A 21,001-nucleotide genomic window follows, 5' to 3' on the forward strand; every position below is an offset into this window, starting at 1 on the left:
TATATTATATTATATTATATTATATTATATTATATTATATTATATTATATTATATTATATTATATTATATTATATTATATTTTATTTTATTTTATTATCATAGCATTACATTACATTAAAAACTGATATTTTTGAGTTGAGTAACGACCAAACAGGTTTGATCCTTCATGCTGCAACTGGACTTTTGAATTTATTTAGCATGTGTGTTTGTTCTGCAGCATGTTCTCAGGTTTATTAAAGTGTGTGATGGGCAAAAGGTGAAGTTTCATGTGATGCAAGCTTCAACATGACTTTGATTTGGACTGAATATGCTGGTTTGGGTGTGAGCTTAAACAAAGGTTTTCACATAAAAGTTTCAGGGGCAAATTGCAGGGTGGATTTATGCCCTGAATGTATAATTGTTTAAATTAGGGGAAGAATTGTGCTGAATGAAATGAAAATTGAAAGGAGACAAAGGAAGGCAAACAAACAACGCCATTCAGATCTTTTTCATGTAATTGAAATGTTCCCATGGGTCTAGTTTATAGGTTCTAGAATATGGAAAATATAGTAAAACGTCATTCAAAAATACTCTTGTGGCTAATTCAGGTTAATTAAAACCAATAAATAAATAATATTTTTTAAATCGGGTAGTTTAGAAATAATGTAAGAGAAATTTTTTTTTCATTAATTGTTATACCTTATCACCGTATAAAAGATTTTTTATCTCCTTCATAAATATTTTATTAAATCGAATTCATATGTAAATAATGTATTATTATGTCTTTGCACTAGAAATATAAAAAGCCACACTAAATGTGATATTCTATTCGGTTGAATCATTTACATTTATCTGAATAATAACGTCAGTGCAAATATTGTCAACAGATTTGTGTGGGCTTCATTTGTTTGTTTGTCATGTGTAAAAATACAAATGCCTTGCTATGTTCACTCACAGTCGGATAAACTGTCATTCTAATACAGTAAGGCCGCTTTCAGTTGTAATGAATATGACCAGGAAATAGTCCCGCAGTTATTTGCATGAACTGCACTGGCCTCCACTGTGACTTTCGAGAACACAGCGTAGTGTTCCTGCGGGTTGATATTTTAATAGACCGCCGTTGCCTCATGATTTGTTTCTTTACAAATTAATCAAGGATTGTTATATATTAATTCACGCTCAAACAAACAGTCCACAGATTGCACTGGGGAACTCGCATAATGACAGTTGTTTTGAGGTTCGCAAGGTGGTTGCTTGAAATTTGAGTTCGGAGAAATAGTAATACATTCAGGTTTATGTCTTTAGGACTTTTCCTTTATCTTATTATACACCATTTCACATCACACATTAAATTGGTATTTGTGGTAAAAAGAGAGATAATAATATCCTTCACTATTAACTGGCTTTTGATTAGTTTGGAGAAAGAATAGAAAGGGAGAATAAGAGTTTTGAAATAATTTTTTTTTATGTGTATATGACTTACCAAATTTGTCTTTTTATTGCAGTTAGACCACAAACATTAAAAAATACAGTTTTAAAAATGGTTCAATTGCTTCTTCATGTCTTGTCAGATTCTTAGACAATTTTTTTTAACCACGTTGCCTGACACCTGAGCTTTTCAATGAAAGAGAAATAACATGTTTAGTTCCTTCTCACATTCCCAGTTGACTCATCACTAACGTAGAATCACAGAAATGTATCATTTAGAACTTACAGGGAAAGCAATTTAATGTAGTGAAAGCGCGGGGGAAGCGCCTTTGCCAGAAAGTCATCAATTTATGTCACTATACGTAAGAGCTGACAAATATCAACTCTCTACAGTTGAACCACATTTTTTTTTCAGGTTGGGTTTTAAATCTAAAAGTTTAAGATTTTCTTAAAAGTTTGTATTTGTTTATGGAAGAGTGACTGCGTAGCATTGCTTCAACATCAGGCTGAAATATATATAAAAAAAAAACTTGCAAAAAAATTAATTTTACTGCTGACATAATGTGGTAATTAAAGTTAGTGGTTGATTCCAAAATGTGGGTAGGTTTTGTAGAAATGGGGGGTTGTGTTTGTATGTTAGTGGAAGTGTGTGTATGTCTCGCCTCTACTTGTGCAAGACGTTTGAGGAGCATCTCTTGAGATGTTATCAGAAAGTGTGATACTGCATACTGATGTGGCTTTTAAATACAAGCTCAACATTTGTTAGCAGTGACACTTTTTCCAGTCACTCTTTCCCGTGCTGCATTCGTTCTGCCTTGTTTGTGCACCACTCTTTTAAATGATTGGAGATCGTTTGCCTTTGACCCAGGTTCTTTTCCCTCTCGTTCAGGTTTCTTGGAGTCCAAGGCATGCAGCTCTTGCTTTTAGAGTTGATTTACAAAAACAGTTCGCATAAATGACATTTTGTCCCCGTTTACTATAAAACCAAAGTCACCAAAGCGGCTCCTTTCAGTACAACAACAGTTTGTAGTGTCCACATCTGCCAAGCTTCCAAAATGCAGAAAAAGCACCATGAGGGTTAGAAAATAAACAGAAAATGTTAATTTTTGGGTGAAATATTCCTAAAAGTTTTAGTTGAGTAGCTCATGGAGAAAACATTTTAAAAGCAGAAGTAAACTTGATGGGTTTTCTCTCACAAGATCCCAAATCCTTCTACAATTCCATCATATCCTTCGGTCTTCCTGCGTCATGCCTCCTTTTCCCACCCTTGTTTCTCTATTAACCGTTGTTTCTCAGTCGTGCGGTGAGTGTGTATCCTGTTTTTGACAGCAGGAGCCCACGTGCTCCGTCCTGCGCTGGTGAAGTGGCCGGCGGGGTGGGGAGGGAGGCGCAGGGTCTCAGGATGTCCTGAAAGTTGAAGGTTTCGTCTTCTCTTCCTGTCTGGGTCCTCATGTTGAGCGATGGAGCTCCACGAGCTGCCCCGTTTGAATGTGCCACCAGGTGCTAACATGACGGAGAAAAGCATTTTAGGTCCTGCCTAATTTTAGCTTGATTTTGTTCTAGTTTTAAATAAAGCTTTTTTTTAAAATTTACTTACCTTCATGTTTTCCATAGTTTTGTGTGAGGAACATATTAAGTAGCTAGATTTGATACACGGAAAAAATTTTTTTCATAAGCTGTAAATAAAACAAAGATTATTGGAGTATGATTTACAATAAAATACTATTTCAGTCTTCCTACTTCAAAATTAATCAATATTTAATTAAATATTAATTAATGAATTCATATTTAAAATAAATTCATATGTTTAATTCAATGTGTTACATGCATATCTTTGTAATTAAAGGCACAATATGTACAATATTTTTATTAAAATATCCAAAAACCACTAGAACGGTGTTATATATTTTGCTGACTTGTGTACTTACATTATCCCAAGTGTTTCGAAGAATGTTTAAATCAAGAGAAATAAGCAATTTTAACTAGTGACACGGACTGTGTCTATAGTGTCATTGTGTTGCCTGCTGTCACGCTCGTTCAGCGGCCTCATTTCGCTTCGACGGTTTTTAGCCTCACCCTGCTTCATTCTACTACGTTAAAGGGGTCATATGATGCGATTTCATTTTTTCCTTTCTCTTTGGAGTGTTATGTGGGGATGAAGACCACAACTCCCATGATTCCACACTCAGTCACGGTGTCATCAAACTAGGCCTTTGTCTCTTTGTTTGTTTTTAATATGCGCCCTCTAGCGGTGAAAATTACATATTGTGCCTTTAATTGTGAAATTTACTATCAGTTTCTGATTGAAAATCAAATATTATTTCAATCTTTCTACTTCAAAATGTCATGTTTATTTTAATGTGTTACTTGCATTTATTTGTAATTAATTGTGAAATTTACTAGCAGTTTCTGACTGAAAATGAAATATTATTTCAGACTTTCTGCTTCAAAATTTCACATTTAATTCAGTGTTACTTGCATTCCTTTGTAATTATTGTGAAATAATAAACTAGCAATTTCTGATTAAAAAAAAAAGTTTTAACGATTAAGATTTAAGTTCGTTTTTCACACACTGAAAAACAATTGGTGTAGTATTTACCCAGAAATTGCTAGTTAATTTCACACATAATAAAAGAAAGGCAAATAACATTTTTTGGAGTAAATGAGGACCAAATGTAATTTTTTGTGAACCATTCTTGTAAATCAATTCTAAATGCATGCAAATGACTCTAAAAAAGCTCTAAAAACAACAGGTTAGATGTGTTATTGCTAACAAAATTAAACATGAAATTTTGAAGCAGACAGACTGAATTCCAATAATCGCTGTAATATTTACAAAATCATTTGTGTCATTCGTATGACGCTTCAAATACAGGACATAAATCATTTTTTGGACTAAGACAGCTTGGACATTGTGCAAAATATCTCCTTTTGTGTTCAACACGAGGGTGGGTATATTATGGATGAACTATCATTTTAAGATGCCTTTTTGGATCAGTGGAATGTCCTAAACCATTCAGACAATTCAAACACTATGATGTTATCGTCGACACCCGCTGCTTCCCAGCACATCTTCGACCTCGAGACTATGACCTGTGGTTGCTTAGAATTACCTGTTGTGTTCCTCGTAGCACAGAACAGCCTGGTCCGGTCGCCATGACAACCACATAGACGCACTGTCTTTTCTAAAAGACCCCTAACTCATTTCAAAGACCTGCAGTCATTCAAGGACGTGCCAGCAAGACCCAGAGCCTTCTGGATCTGACGTTATGATCCCTAGCTTTGGAAAACATGTCTAATGGATTGCGCACAAACTGCGTTGCACTCGTACGCTTATATAAAACAAACAGAAAGGGTCCATCTGAATCAAGATTGGATATAAAAGTGTGCCAGGCTTAGAAAAAAAGCACATTTTAATGTATTTTGCCTTTGTCTTTCTTTGCCTGAAGGGGGTGGCGGAAGGTTTTTGTGCGCCTTTTTTCACAAAGGGGGCCCTTCACTAACATCTTTTATTCCCTTTCTCTTGTTATATTTCTTTATTCCAAGTGTGTTTTGTACTCGGCCTCCTTTCATTGCCCCCTCCTCTTGTCTCTCAGATAAATGCCACACTAGCCTTTCACTTGGCGCCACAATAACCGGACTGTTTTAGGCCCAGAGAGGCACAATGAAAGAGGCTGCTTTTTAACCTGCGTTTCTCAAAAGCACAAGGAGGAAAAAACGGCGGCGACCCACTCTCCTTTCTTTCTCCTCTCCCCCTCTTTTGTGTCCAGAGCGTGGTCGTACCATCATCCCATTTATACGTCTTATTTAGAAGGTCTCAAAAGAACATGAGCCCAAAATTCTGATCTTTAGAGCTGCTTTTGTTGTGGAAAAAGACAGTCGACTGGAAAAAGTCGCAGACAATGTGTGTTTTGACGTACCGTACTGATTTATGGGAAATATGTGAGGCTACTGCTTCAGCTATGAGCACTTTTGTCCCTGTGGACTTTGAAAAATAAGCTCTCTTAATTCATTTACATGCATCACATGCAAAGAATTTATGAACTTTTTATATAATTTCCAACACATCTCAAATGATGCGTTGTTTAAAAACATTGACATTTTGAGCAGTTTTGATGTTTTGGTTAAAATGGTCAAATTGCAAAGCTTGCATTGTGTGTGTGTGTGTGTGTGTGTGTGTGTGTGTATCTTAAGTACACATAAAATTAGCTTAACGTGTCAGAATTACAGTTTGATTGATTGGAAATTACTCCCAATGTAATATTCAGTAAAATGAAGTTGCATTTTATCTTGAGCATGCATTCACTTTTGATTTAACTTAATTAGTTGCTTATATTGTTAGTCATGTCCATCATGTCCAGCAACTAATACAATTTTATTAAATGATGCCACGCTTTGGGGTAATAGTACTTTGAATCACATCATTATAAACTATTATTTGTTTTAAATATACATTTCTAAAAACTAAAAAAAATATTAAGTTATGAATTTGTGTTTAATAATAAAAATATATAAAATTGTACATTGACGAATTACTTGTAATTAAAACACCTAGTCTGTTTTTTTTTTTTTTTTTTTTCCTAATTTCCAGGAAGATTTAAAGAAAGTTTGAAACTATATTCAAATCAAACATGCATGTACAGGTCACAAAAATTCAAACGTCACCATTTCCGGGACCAAATGCAAACAATCAGATCCCAAAAGCAAACAACAAATGGTGCTAATGTACACCTACACTGTTACTACTGAAAAACCATAATTCTAACCTTTCGTTTTTTTCTGAATTTGTAAAAAATTGCCATCATGGAAGCTATGAGCCTGGAGACTGTATCATAAATCATGAGTTAAGCTTAGCTTAAAGGCATGCTATAAATGTATAGTACTCATAAACGGCAACTGAGATAGTATTTAACGGTACCCGGAATTCGTCACGAACTAGTAATGCATCTTTGGTTGTGAATCCATGTGTCCTTGTGGTTTCTACACTCCGTGTGTAAACCCGGTTGATTTGCATTGTTTTTTTCCTTTCCTGCATTCAAAACATTGAGACCAGTGAGTTTAGGCAGGGACTATCAGGTGCTGTCCCCTGCACGGAAGAGGAAAAGCCATCAATAAAAGACCTGTTATTACACAAAGCTCAGTCATCAATACTTAATGAAAATACATTTGCTTGTTTTTGAAGTTAGAGTTGTTGTAGGAAAGGAGTTTTGACTACTAGCTTGCCACAGGTTTACAAAAACGACTTTGTTTTTGTTTTGTAGACACTAAGGATTTGCACGCTACTGTTCATCTGTTTTCTTGGCAAATTCAACAATTTGTATTACTCATTTGTTTGTGATTCAACGATCATCGTAAAAGTTGCATTGTAATATTTCCAATGACGTAAATGCCAAATAATTGTTGTTTTTACTATGATTACTATGTGATTAGTTTTAAGGCGTTTCTTTAAGAGTTTGTAATGCTTGTGCATGAACAATTGTAACACACACCCTATGATTATTGGTCTGGAACAGTTCATTAATATCATTGCTCTTCCAGAATATGTTTTACCTGGTACTTAATGTTTTTACTCTTTTGTTGGTCTTGCATTCATCGAAATGAAAGCATTGTTTGTACAATTTCCATAGTATAGTTTTTCGATCTATTTTTAATCGTTAGTAGATATGTTTCTTTTTTATATACGACAAAAGTAAATGTCATCAGCAGTCAAAGCAAAACGCAAACAAAATGTTCTGTTTATATCCATCTGATTTTGGTTTGGGCCATGTTTATTCCTGGATACTCTTCTCCTGTTTCACTTTTACAATGTTATCAAATCCCTATCTGTGTAAAGTACTCAGTGGAAAGTTATAACAGAGGCAAACGCCATGCAAATGCTACTGTTTGCCTTCGCTATAGGGCATACTTTTGTGGCCGCAGTTTTGCGCATCCGGCATCGAGAGTACCAGCTCTCCTCTCTATTCCTGGGAGGTCACTGGACAGTTTTTCTAAGGGGGTGTCCACTGTCTTCCATATAACAAGATGAGTTGCTACTTCAGACTTCCACACTGGCAAGTGGAACGGTTTCCAAGAGACAGCCAGAAGACAATGAAAACTTACCAGATGCTCTTGAGGTTGGTAGACCGTTTGTGTAGGTCAAGGCTTTGTATCTTTGTTAAGAGTACAGTTACTGGCAGGTGGGTTTGGAAGCTCCTGTTGTTGGGTTTCAACAGCTGATTGGACTTTGCGTCGCATGTTGAGGGTCTCAAAGCTTACAAACACTTCTGCTTTTAGCTGTGTCTTGTCTTAATTGAAACCCACCATCGTCCAATGCAGTCTGCTGCATTCTCACAACGTCTCGAGTGCTGGTTTACAACAGGTGTTTGTAAAGTTAGAATGTGTCTAATTGTTATGTGCCTCTATTTGGCAAGTGCAATGATTTAGGGTGTTAAAAAGCAAAAAAAGAGCCTTTGGACTTAAAGTTCCAACTGGTGTTGTGTCACTACGAGTCTTCTGTTCGCTTAGATGTCGGTAAAATAACGTCTTTGCGCGCACAGGCTTGTTTTTGGCACTCCTGACAGTTTTGTTTGTGCTTTTTGACAATTTTTATAAGCCCGACTTGTCACAATGCGGAAATTAACCACTTCAGGATCATCACAAGGAAAGGGAGAGTTAGAAACAACAAAGAAAACTCGTATTTGCATCAGAGGACAGAATGTGAGGCCGCGACACGTTGCGACTTGTAAGGCAACTTAAGCTTTTGTCTCGCGTGCCCCCGACCGTGGGAAGTATTTCATTTCAGAGGTGTTTTAGCTCAAAAGCAAAGAACCTGGAGGCTGATGTTATCTTAGACTACAAAAGTCTGTCAGAGCTCTTTGGAAATGCGTCTTATGGCTCCACATCCGAACAACAGGTAAGAACAAACTAGAGGCGACTTCTCTTGTAAGACCGACTGGCAGTTACCATTAATCATATTGTTGATTCTTCTGGCTTGTTTTGCATGTGCTGACATAAGAGCTTGCCATTATATTTCTTATCACTATCACCAAGTTTTGCTTGGAGCAAAGATTAAAGAGGATTAAGAACAATGTTGTCAGTACCGTCCTTTTGTGTGTGTGTGTGTGTTTTTTTTTCTCTTTCCTTTTTGAAATCTGATGAATTCTTTACAGAAACCTGTTTTTGAGTAAAGAAATCTTGGTAACTCTTTAATTTAAGGACCAATTCTCACTATTAACCAGTTGCTTATTAGCATGCCTTTTAATTGCATATTGACTGTTTATTAGTACTTATAAAGCACATATTAATGCCTTATTCTTTAGATCCCTTAATCCTACCTTATATCAAAACTTAACAACTACCTTACTAACTATTAATAAGCAGCAAATTAGGAGTTTATTGAGGTTAAAAAAGTTAAAATAAAGTCTGACTAAAATCTTATTTACAATTCACAATTATGAGATATAAAGTTGCAACTGTGAGAAATAAAATTCAGCAATTATTAGAAATTGTTACCTTTTCTTGTACTTTGCTCTGTAGTTCAAATGAGAGATTTTCATGTAGTTACATTTAGACTTTACAAAAGACCACTATGCTACATAAAGTTATGCTACATGCAAAATGTGATATCGTGTCATTTTGCGTGAATTCTCGGCTTTGCTGGTTTAGGATTTACCCATCCAACTGTTGCTTTTTTTTTTTTTTTTTTTTTACGATGCAACATTCTTTAACACTTGTGCACGATGAGTGTGGAGAAGCTTCGCTCTAACATTAATCTTCACGAGTCCGTTTAGAGCTTGAGGCTGTGCCATTTTTTGACAGTCAAATCCCTCCAAGCAAATAGCCAAAATATCTCTAGAACTACAAGTGCACTTGGAAGGAGGTGACAAATTCACACTTCCTGCACCTGGTTTGTGGATCAGCGCTCCTCAACTGGGGGAATAGAAATAATTTTAGCCTTGTCACAATAGGAACTTAATAGCGCAAGACTCCTCGCAAGTGTTTATTTATAATGCACCAATGGTGGCAGGATCTTTCTTGAGTGCACTCGGTTCCCAGGGAAAGGAGGGGGTCTTGTCCTTGGTATCTAAATCTGATTTGGAAAGACCGTATCAAGTTTGCAGTTCACACTGACTGATTTGTAGTGAAAGAGCGACCTGAAACGAGTTTGACGACTGCCAGTGAATATCCAAAGTTTTAGTTTGTGGCACCTCCTCACAACCAAATGCATTTCCTGTATTTTTACAGACAAAACTTTGTTTGCTTATAGGTCAGGCAAGTACATCAGAACAGAAAACTACGTCCTTTTACCCAAACCACCTTCCAGATTGGCAAATCACTACTTCAAAAGAACAGATTGGTCTATTGAATTCTTTTCTTCAAACAATTCAACCAAGTTGCTCAGCTTAACAGAAAGCATTTGAGCTAAGTGTTCAACCTTATTCTTGTGCACAGTAAACGTACAGGCTGCTTTTGTGTTTTCCGAGTGGAAGAAAAAGTACAGGAGGAACTGGAATCGGCCCAGTGAGTGTTCTGCTTTTCTTTTTTTTTCTCTGCCACGGTCCATCGGCACATTCCGTTTGTATTGTTACCCCGCTGTGTTTCCTGCAGCCTATTGCTTTTGTCCATGTCATGCCCATTGTTTAAACTTCCTTTGTTCTTTCTCTGTAACAATGGGCATTATAGATATATATACAGAGAGCTAGAGAGTGAAACAGAAAGGGAGAGATGCATTTTCCCTCGTGTTTGTTTTCTTTGGGTTGTCTTGTGTTTCTTTTGTCATGCAGAGCGAAGGAGGAGAGGTGTTTATAGACCTCAGCTAATTTTAAAATATAGCCTTATCTTTCTTTCCTTCACTCCGTCTGTCTCTCTCCTCCTCTTGTCCTTTATTGCAGAAGGGTTTGCCGTGCTACTTGAGACGGCCAGATACTTGATGGGCACACTAGAGTCTTGCATCTGATTTCTGACAGTGTGTTGACAGACTCGAACAACTTAGGATGCACACACACAACACAAACATGCACAAATATCCTCTCCCAACACCGAGCGGCTCCTGAGCCCCAGAGACCCTGAAAAAGTGGCTTTGGTGAAAGAGTTTGAATGGGGCGGCCTGTGTCTGGGCTCTACAACAACCCTTCTGTTCCTTATGCAAAGCAGTCAGCTGCTGTTGTTGTTGTTGTTTTTTCCTGTGGTCTTTCTGTGCTGTGACAGTAGCTGTACAAAACCGGAATACCCTTGTTAGTAATGCAGTCTTATGAGGTCTCTTCTTGCTGAAATGCTAATTCATCATGAAATTTTGTACGCAATGCATTTTGCTTCTGTAATGTGACGTATTTCTGGGTGAAACAGAATATTTAATGAGAGAATGTGTAGGATGGGAATCTGGAATTGATCGGATGCTCCAGAGCAGCTCTATATGACAGGTGGTTGGATGGGAGGGGATAAAAATTAAGAGGCCTTGATGACATCACATGAAAATTAAACTTGTTTCAGAGGCAGAGCAAATTATTTTTGGATTAACATGGACTGATTCATTCTATTTTTAATTTTCTGAATGGTTTGGTTTGGTAGAATGTGTGAGCCCAGTCCACCTGCTCTACATCCCCACGCCAAGGGCAATGTGACCATGGTGGGTGTTGGTATCAAGCTTGAAGACGATGAATCGGGAGGTAGAGTCGTCCACCGGGAATCCCAGCAGTCCTCTCCAGTCAGTGATTGGTCAGTTCGGCAGCTGTCAGACAGAGACGACTCTGAGAAGTCAGCGCCCCCTAATGCACAATCTCCTTTGGTATGAAGTGTTTATGAATTTCAGTCTTGTTTTATAAATTAAAATCATAGTTTTTTTCCCCCATTTTGTTTTTTCACTTAACTTCATGGTTCCTGTGTTTTTTAGGCGAGCTCTCCCAGTAAAGACCCAGTACGATCATACACACCTGCCAGTCAAGATGGAGGCAGTAGAGCTCATGATAAGACTGACAGCAAGCCTAATGTCAGTGAGGGTAAGTACAACGGTTCCTGAAAAACTTCTGAATACGGACTGGAAAGAAAAGTTCCTTGGGAAGGGTCTTCATGGCAGTGTCAACCTAAAAGGTGAATTTATGTGTTTATATTGCACATACATGCACTTTGTCATGCAAATCACCAAATAGAGCAACCATATAGTGTTGTTTCTGTGTGTTCCATTGTGGATCATCTCACATTTGTGTTTCACTGACACCTTCTGCCTGACCACCAGCATGTGCGTATGTGTTTACAGGAACCCCAGAGAGTCTGGCAGAGAAGGAGTTTCAGTTGTTGTTGATGATAAACCAGCTCTCTGGTCTGCGAGAGCAGCTGCTAGGAGCTCATTCTGAGCAGAGGAACATGGCCGCTCTGCTGCTGGAGAAACAGCAGCAACAGATGGAACTGGCTAGGCAGCAGCAAGAACAGGTGTGGAGATGCTTTTAGTTGAAAAAGTGAAAAAAAAAAAAAATTATGCAAAAGCAGTGTCATTTGAAATCAGCAACAGCAATATGTGAGTTAGTTTGGTTTCTAATTTCCGATTCTTTGTTTAGATTGCCAAACAGCAGCAGCAGTTGATACAGCAGCAACATAAAATCAACTTACTGCAGCAGCAAATTCAGGTGAGGTTGAATGTCATGATTCATAATCTTGCAGTTTATTTTAATGTATGAACTGGGGACCATCTTAAGATCATAAAGGAATAGTTCACCTAAAATGATTAAATCATCTTTTCTTTGGGTGAACTGTTCCTTTAAGACTATTTGGACCATGTGGAAATACAATATAAGGTGACTTAAGGTGTTCTCTGTGACCTTTGACCTAGCAGGTAAACATGCCGTATGTTATGATCCCTGCCTTTCATCCCAATGCCCAACCGTTGCCTGTCACCTCTGAAGCCCAGATGGGTTTGCCTCTGCAGCCCATTCCCTGCAAACCAGGTGAGCTTCACCAAACCCTCGGTAATGTCCTCCACTCCCCTCCCTTCGCCCGATGGAGTGAATTGTTCGCACACCCTGATATAGGCATGAAAGATCTACCTATTGGCTTATTGAGCAACAGTTAGCTTTTACAAACTTCAGATGGATCAAAGCATCTGTCAGAAATCTCTGAGCAAGCCTAATGTCAGTGAGGGTAAGTACAACGGTTCCTTTACAAAAATAAGGTCTTCATGGAGTGCTAATTAGCATATTCGCACTTGGTCCATGGCATTCATTGTGTTCCAATGTTTCAAGGCTGTTGTTTGAGAGTAAAAGAGGTTTTTGAAAGTTTTAATTTGGATGGAAACCCATGCGAGTGGTTTGTCCATGTGTGTGTCAGCAATTAGAATACCATTGCTTTTAATGCACTCTACATTGAGATGATCCAAGTTCCTACTTTGCTTCAAGTTCTATGAAGCCTCTCAGTGGTTTCATTTGCATGATACATTTCACAGCTCTTTGGTTATTAAAGAGTCCTCGAGTGCTTTCTCAAAAGGCTTTCCTTTTGTTTTCACACATTCTATGAAATTGTTTCAGTTTTCAGTTTTTCTTTTGGTATAACTGGGGGTTTTAAGCTCAAGGATTTTCAGTAGTGTTTCTCTCATCGAGATGAAAAAAGCTTTTCTTTATTTGCTTCTCTATTATGTCACTCTTTGTCTGTGTCTCCTTAACTACATAAAGGTGCTTCATTATATTACGTATAAATATATATTGTATAAATTATATATTGTTAAATATATTAAATTATTAGTAAAATTCTCTCTCATGGCCGCTCTGCTGCTGGAGAAACAGCAGCAACAGATGGAACTGGCTAGGCAGCAGCAAGAACAGGTGTGGAGATGCTTTTAGTTGAAAAAGTGAAAAAAAAAAAAATTATGCAAAAGCAGTGTCATTTGAAATCAGCAACAGCAATATGTGAGTTAGTTTGGTTTCTAATTTCCGATTCTTTGTTTAGATTGCCAAACAGCAGCAGCAGTTGATACAGCAGCAACATAAAATCAACTTACTGCAGCAGCAAATTCAGGTGAGGTTGAATGTCATGATTCATAATCTTGCAGTTTATTTTAATGTATGAACTGGGGACCATCTTAAGATCATAAAGGAATAGTTCACCTAAAATGATTAAATCATCTTTTCTTTGGGTGAACTGTTCCTTTAAGACTATTTGGACCATGTGGAAATACAATATAAGGTGACTTAAGGTGTTCTCTGTGACCTTTGACCTAGCAGGTAAACATGCCGTATGTTATGATCCCTGCCTTTCATCCCAATGCCCAACCGTTGCCTGTCACCTCTGAAGCCCAGATGGGTTTGCCTCTGCAGCCCATTCCCTGCAAACCAGGTGAGCTTCACCAAACCCTCGGTAATGTCCTCCACTCCCCTCCCTTCGCCCGATGGAGTGAATTGTTCGCACACCCTGATATAGGCATGAAAGATCTACCTATTGGCTTATTGAGCAACAGTTAGCTTTTACAAACTTCAGATGGATCAAAGCATCTGTCAGAAATCTCTGAATAATTTACTTCAAATATTATCCTTTGTCGGTTATTTAAAAAACGTGTTTGCTCTTGCGCTTTTCAGCATACGCTTATCAGCAGTTGTTTGTATTTTTAGGTAATAAGTATACTGGAGCAAAGCTGAACTGAAAGAGTTAATACTTGCTATTCTAGAAATGTATTAACTGCAAAATAACTTTTTCCTTCTCTTAATGCATGTTCGTCTGAAGGTCTGTTCTGTAATGCAAGTTATTGCATGAATTGATGTCTTTGGTCCACTTAGAAAGAGCTTCAGAAAGAAAGACTAATTGAAAGGACTGCCTGAGTGAATTTCTTGCACATGCACTGAAGAACAGCTCAGGGTTGGCCATTGATTTAGAGTGTATATTGATCTGGTAAAATACAGAGCGGGTTCTTTGCATTGACGTCTGTAATGTATGGCTCTGTGTCCTCACTCGGTTAAAAGACTCTTGTGAATGCACAACTTTGATGTCTGTATGCAAGTACTCTATTTGCTTAGAAGATGAAGGGTAGAAGGAAAGAACAGGGAACAATAGAACAAGTGTATGAGCTAGTCAGCTAACAGCGTGCTTGACACAGTTGAGCCACCTTTGTAATGAAACCTGGAGTAGAGGACCAAGGACGCCAGTGAATCTGAGCTCAAAGACTTTATTCAGCTATATTAGAGATGTTCTCAGGCGATAAACACTTTGAGAAGTTCTTACCTTGAAGTTAGACATGGAAATATTGACCTGAACCTAGCCTAAAACCTGATAGTTGGCCAAGTCCCATTGGGCTTGGGTTGGGTAGTAGATCTCTAGCATGTTCACTGACCATTTATGTTTGTAAATCCTTCGAGTTTCAGTCTTCTGAATTAACTTTCTTTGTTTTTAGTGGAGTATCCCATGCCGTTGCTGCCCAATCCACACTCCACCCCAGTCAAAAGGTCCAGTGGTACAGTCTTTCGCCAGGTACCCTTCCTTACACTGTTCTGCAGGTCATCTCACTTTGTTGTATCCATTAGTGAATCTCATAGTGAATTTGTTCTCCAGGATACCTGTCAACCTCTCAACCTCACGGCTAAACCCAAGACCCCAAGTCCACAGGCACTGGAAATGGCCCACTTGCAGACAGGGTACCGACCCAGAGATCTGCCGCATAGCCCTTCTCGATCTGCCCTCAGCCTGAGTATGTGATACTACACCTCACTGACACATCCAGTCTCTAACATAATTTGCTTGGAAGGTCGAAGCTATGCTTTGTGTTTTGAGCTAATTTGACAAGTCGAAAGATTGTTTTGTTACAACTGATCTTGCAACAACCGCAGAACTGTTTAGTAGATTTAGACCGTGACCGTAAATTTATTTATTACAGTTCCATAACAAGTTCCACAACTTTGTTGTGCTGTCAGGTGTGTCGGAAAATATCTCTACCTCTTTATGAGTCAGACACATCCACTGTGGTTTTCCTGCCATGGCATTGTTTGAGAGGGAAGTCCTTGAGGTTCACATTCAGAAAAAATGACCCTGTTAGAAAGGACCCTTCTTAGGGTTCCCACTGCCAATACGCTTCTATCCCAAGTATTAACGGCAGTTGTTGGCAGTTCAGAAAACCTGTTCCCCCTTCGAACCAGCCCCTGAGAATGTGTCAGCACCAGACGTGACTGTTTGTCTTAAGCCTTTGGACTCAAGACTAGGGGGCTCATCCGGGATGGGATCATATACTTGAGATCGAGCCAAGTGCTTTATTTGTGCATCACAAGATGGAGAGGGATAAATGTATCTCTCTTGACCTTGTCTAAAGTTTCCTTTCTCTCTCGCCCTTTCACTCTTCAGGCTTCTTGGGAGAGGGTGATGTTGTGACACAAGCCATTCATGATGCCCAGCAGCTGTTGCGTGGAGGACAAGGCCCGACAGGCCGAGAGAGGGACCGTGAGAGGGACAAAAACACAAGGCTGGTGAGTCGACGTCTTAGCGCACACACAAACACGCTCTCAGATACTCCACACCCCAGTTCTCCAAGGTTCCTCATGGCACCTGGGGCCCGCTGTTTGTCACCATTGGTCATGCTTCAAGGCCGAAGCATCGGGGCAAGTGTCCATTAATGGCCCACACTTGAAGTGCCTCTCTTTCAGAACACCCACTGTGTTACAAGAGAAGAGGGGCGGTCAGGGTCAGCGATGGATATTGGTTTACAGAGGTTCATGATATCGGTTAAACAAGGGGTACATTCCCCTTTCAGCCAAGAACAGCTGTTATTAGAGTCCCACTGCAACTTGTGTGTTCACTTGTTTGTATATGTGGCAATTGCGGAACAGCCTCGAGTCTCCGTAGACACCTGTTTCGACAACCACTTTGTTGCTCCTTTTGAGTTCAGTTTAACCGCAGGGAGATATGACGGTGATTTCGCCTTTGTTGTCAACAGGGTTTTGAAGCATTCCTCTTAAACCTGTTTTTACAGCTTGACACTGTAGAACTGTTTTACGTGCTCTTGAAAATGCAGGTAGACGTAGACAACAAATGTGAGCCATTTGAAAGGGAGATGAATATAGCTCATTAATGTTTGAATTTCAGAATTATATTTGACAACCACAAATGTCCCTGGAGCTCTTTGTGTTGTTGCTTTTGTAATGTTGTCCAGCTTCTGTAGCAACGGCGCTAGCATAAAAGCAATTCCTGTTCCAGCTGGATGCAATGATCACTGATGATTGTTTTTTTATATATGTTTTAACATAAGCTGTCTTTCCATCTGTTTGTCTGTTGATTTAGGAGGCGTCTCGAGAACGGATGGATAATGGACAGTCCCTGCGGATGAATGAGGACCACCTCAGCAGTGACTCTGAGGGTATGTATGGGTCAACTATATTTTTTTCACTTTTTCAGTTTTATTTTGGCAATACATTAATAAGCATATTCCCAGGATGTTGTGCTTTAGCTGTTCACACGGGAGAGTCTTTAAATTAGTTTTTGCACTGCTTCTTGCGGTGATGCTGTGTCAACTTAAAAATAGATTGCATTGTGTTCTATTCTTTTGCAAACCATTTTGGTCTTATGTAAACGCCCCCTATGAAACCTGTCCGATCATCTCATCCCAATCTAATTATACATGGTTACCAGTTTAGTTGACTAGTCGTTCAAATTGTTCATTTTGACATGTGATGTTTTATTAACAAATTTCGGGAGGAGCATGCGCAGATAATTAACACGGCCAGTCCATCATCAGTAATTACACCATCTATCCAACCAGCACAAGAGAAAACCCCTATAAATAATCAAAGCAGCCTTACCTTCACTATCTCTAGTCTTTCAGCATCCCTCCACCACCCCGACTCCTCACCTTCAGCCCGTTCCTACCCCAGCACGGGGAGGAGCGCTCTGGGTCCGGGCTAAAAGCCGAGCTCGGACCCCTCTCCCCGGACAGGGGGAGTACCCCAGGCTCGAGAGTAATTACCGAGCTCGGAGCCCTCTCGCCGGACAGCACGCAAATACGCATAACCTTTACTCTGTTTATTATATGTAAGTGTGAACTCGTGAAATGTAGTTTTGCATGTCACTAGTATGTGTGCAAATTCTTTAGCCAAGAAATTTCACTTGATTTCAAATTTTAGCTTTGCGTGCTTACGAATGCATATGAATTTATGACTGTTTCTAATACAATTAAAAAAAAACTCTTTACCATGCAGCAAACAGATGCCACCTGCCTATGTAATTGCATTTGGCTGCAGGGCGTGTAGTCAAACAAAAGGAAGTTATGTGTATCTAGACTGATTGTTTTGTTTTTAATCTTGTTGTTCCCAACAGGGCAGATGGCAATCTCTGGTGTGGGAAACTTTGGTGAATCCCGGACTCCCTCCTCTGGCCACATCAAACGTCCCATGAACGCCTTCATGGTGTGGGCCAAAGACGAAAGACGACGTATCCTGCAGGCGTTCCCTGACATGCACAACTCCAGTATCAGCAAGATCCTCGGTAAGAGAGAATGGAGCCGCTGCTTTAAAAAACATTAGATTTTAGCGATAGTCTATTGATAGTTAAGATAGTTGGAAACACTTTTGATGAGGGAACACTATTCACTATCAACTAGTTGAATGCATATTACTAGCATAGTGGCTGTTTATTAGCACATATTAATGCATGACCATATTCTATATTCCTTAACCCTAAACATAACTACTGCAACAACTACCTTACTTACTATCAATAAGCAGCAAATAATGAGTTTATTGAGGGAAAACCCTTATAGTTAATAGTGAATGTGTATTCCTTAATCTAAAGTGTTAGCAGTTTAGAGGTAGTAATATTAAAATATTGTGATATTTTAAAATTATTAACATTGCATGCACATAAATGATTGATACAAGTCTGACACGTAACTCTAGTTTGCAAATTTTAATTGTTGTACTTAGTCTTCCACTCTGCCCATAGATTTTTATGATAATCACATTATGTTAGCTTTGTCCATCAAAGTGTTTTTATAATTGTCTTCTTGTCAAAGAAAAATGTTGCTGTCAAATATTTTTCACAGGGGCGTAGATTACGCAGGGGACGTGTCCCCCCCCACTTTTAATATCACGTAAATTCGTCCCCTGCACTTTTTCGGGCAAGTGTGTTCGCATAGAGGTTTTCAAGAGCCGGTGTGAATAAATATAGATTTAAATTCAAAAAGACAGGATAGTCTGTGCATGATCTGATGTTTTATTCGGACCCAGAAGTTTAAATATTGATGATAATAATAATTATTAAAAAAGGTTTCTTGAGCAGCAAATCAGCATATTCTAATGATTTCTGAAGGATGTGAAACTGAAGACTGGAGTAATGATGCTGAAAATTCAGCTTTGATCACAGCAATCATTTGCTCTCTATATATATATATATAACATTTCTGTCCCCCTCACTTCTGAAATGATGGCTACGCCCCTGATTTTTCACCATACTTTCCATCAACGCATGCTCTACTGACTATAGTGTCTCTAATCCTTCCTCTTTGTGGATTCCGAAGCACCTGTTCTGACAACATTGTCCTCATTGTTGTATTATTATTTCATATCCTCTACCCCTTTATCTTTCTCTTCAGATCAGTTGTTTATTGTTGGGATGGGCTGAGGGGTTATGGGAAAGTTGAGTTTGTTATGCTCACAGCTAATCCTAGTCACAAGTGTAGGTGTTACTCTGTAAAACACATCTATATTTTCAAACATGCAACTTGCTATTGCCCCCTGGAATGGAGAGGACACAAGGTCTTAGGGGGTTAAAAAAGGGGTCACACCAGGGCACGAACAGCCACCTGGCTCCTGGGGTGACAGGAAAACAACACCCAAAACTTCAGCCCCCTCATCCCTTGCTGCACCTCTGCCTTCCTCAGTTCTTTCCTTTCACAAAACACTCGCATTCCATTCCATTGTGCTGACACTGACACCCTCCTGATTCAGGCTTTCTTCTCCTCCTGAACATGGCCGCAGCTCCTTTTAGTACACACCTATGTTTCTGTCAGTTTCCTACCTTTTTAGCCCGGAGCACACTTTAAGAGAAAGCGCCATTGCACGTATGAAGTCAGTAAATCAAATTCTTACAATGTCAAATATTTGTAACATGTAGAGAATTAGGTCAATGAATTCTTCGGGTCAGTGATTGTTTTTCTTCTTCTTTGCACTACTTTGAACTTTCACTCTAATTTATCTCTCACTTCCCGGTCGATGTGGAATTTCAACTCTCACCGACTCTCAAAATCTCAAAAAAACACTGAAAACCCTGCTCCAAACGCACTATGTGGTCAAACGTATGTGGATACTTTCTTCTAATAAACTGGTTTAGTAGCTTTAATCATTACTGACAGGTGCATATCATATACAGCCATGAAATTTAATTTTTTTACTGCAATAGCGCATATATTTATTTTCCAGTATCATCTAGTGAAAAACATTTCCGTGTGTGTATGAACAAGCTCCCATAAATGTTCAAGCACATGGGTGTGTTGTTTAGGTGTCCACATACTTTTGGTGCCCACATGTAGTTTTCCTTTGGTTATATGATATTGTACCTTACTTATTGTAATTCTTGCCATCCCTTAGGTTCCCGGTGGAAGACCATGTCCAATCAGGAGAAGCAGCCGTACTATGAAGAGCAGGCCAGACTGAGTCGGCAGCATCTGGAACGTTACCCAGACTACAAATACAAACCCCGGCCGAAGCGGACCTGTATTGTGGAGGGTAGACGACTGCGGGTTGGAGAGTACAAGGCCATGATGAAGAGTCGACGACAGGAGCAACGAGTTACTTACCCTCCAAGGTGATGCCTGCTGACACACTCAACAGATCTTAATTTTTCCGAGGTGCCTTTTGTTGGAGAATGCAGTAGGGATGTTCATCTCCATAACTAAATCTCGATGCATAGCCAACGATACGATACATTAAAGATACATTTGAAGCAGTGATGCAATGCGATTCACACCCTATTTTATTTCTTTGGTTCAGACAGATAGCTATGTTAATCTATATTCTATATGACTGTCAGGACACGCTAGTTTAGAGAGGAGAAATCAATCTACATCAGCGGTCACACTAAGCGAAAATTTTCCGTCATTTATGGATTTTTTTTTTTAGCAGTGACGGAAAAATCTGAAGGCCGTCCGTCCGTCACTTTGACAGATTACACTGAGGGTGATCTATTGTAATTTATAACTGTAATTCCCACCTCTGTCCAGTTGGTGGCGAGTGTGCTCCAGTGTTGATCATCAGCCTCCAGAACAAAAATAAAACTGTCAGGAGTCTTTTGCTATGCCGTTGATTACGCACATGCGAGTACCCACTGTGAAAGCGAAAGAGATGATCAGTTCACATGTGCTGCCACTTCGCTTGATCTGAGGTGTCTACAGCGATCTATCAGGCCACATTAAAGAGAGCAAAAATGGTATTTAATGCTTGAATTTACTAATAAAATGGACAGAATTTGAAATCTGAGACTTTGTTTTATATCAAAAGTAACAATGCACAAAGCTTAGCCTATTGCGACTTATTGGATGGGAGGCACACTACATGTATGGTTCATTCATCAACTGAAAACAGAATCGATTGGGATTTAAGAATCGATATTGGCTCATAAAAATGAGAATCTATTAAAATCGAGAAATCAAATTTTTTTTTACCC

At 39.0% G+C, this 21,001-nt stretch overlaps 1 protein-coding gene across 1 annotated transcript in view; it reads left to right on the plus strand.

Moving 5' to 3' along the window:
- LOC107743263 (transcription factor SOX-13-like) overlaps nt 1–21,001 on the plus strand; it is a 28,854-nt gene that overhangs the window by 4,120 nt on the left and 3,733 nt on the right. The window contains 12 exon segments of the mRNA XM_016556420.1: nt 10,955–11,171; nt 11,277–11,381; nt 11,383–11,473; nt 11,640–11,812; nt 11,938–12,006; nt 12,210–12,324; nt 14,754–14,830; nt 14,912–15,047; nt 15,695–15,816; nt 16,628–16,703; nt 17,660–17,827; nt 19,927–20,143. Coding sequence (XP_016411906.1) covers nt 10,956–11,171; nt 11,277–11,381; nt 11,383–11,473; nt 11,640–11,812; nt 11,938–12,006; nt 12,210–12,324; nt 14,754–14,830; nt 14,912–15,047; nt 15,695–15,816; nt 16,628–16,703; nt 17,660–17,827; nt 19,927–20,143 — 1,565 coding nt within the window. The 5' untranslated portion in view covers nt 10,955.

This window comes from Sinocyclocheilus rhinocerous, unplaced genomic scaffold (assembly GCF_001515625.1).
Source record: "Sinocyclocheilus rhinocerous isolate Xijiao unplaced genomic scaffold, SAMN03320098_v1.1 scaffold227, whole genome shotgun sequence".
NCBI classification, from domain to species: Eukaryota; Metazoa; Chordata; class Actinopteri; order Cypriniformes; family Cyprinidae; genus Sinocyclocheilus; species Sinocyclocheilus rhinocerous.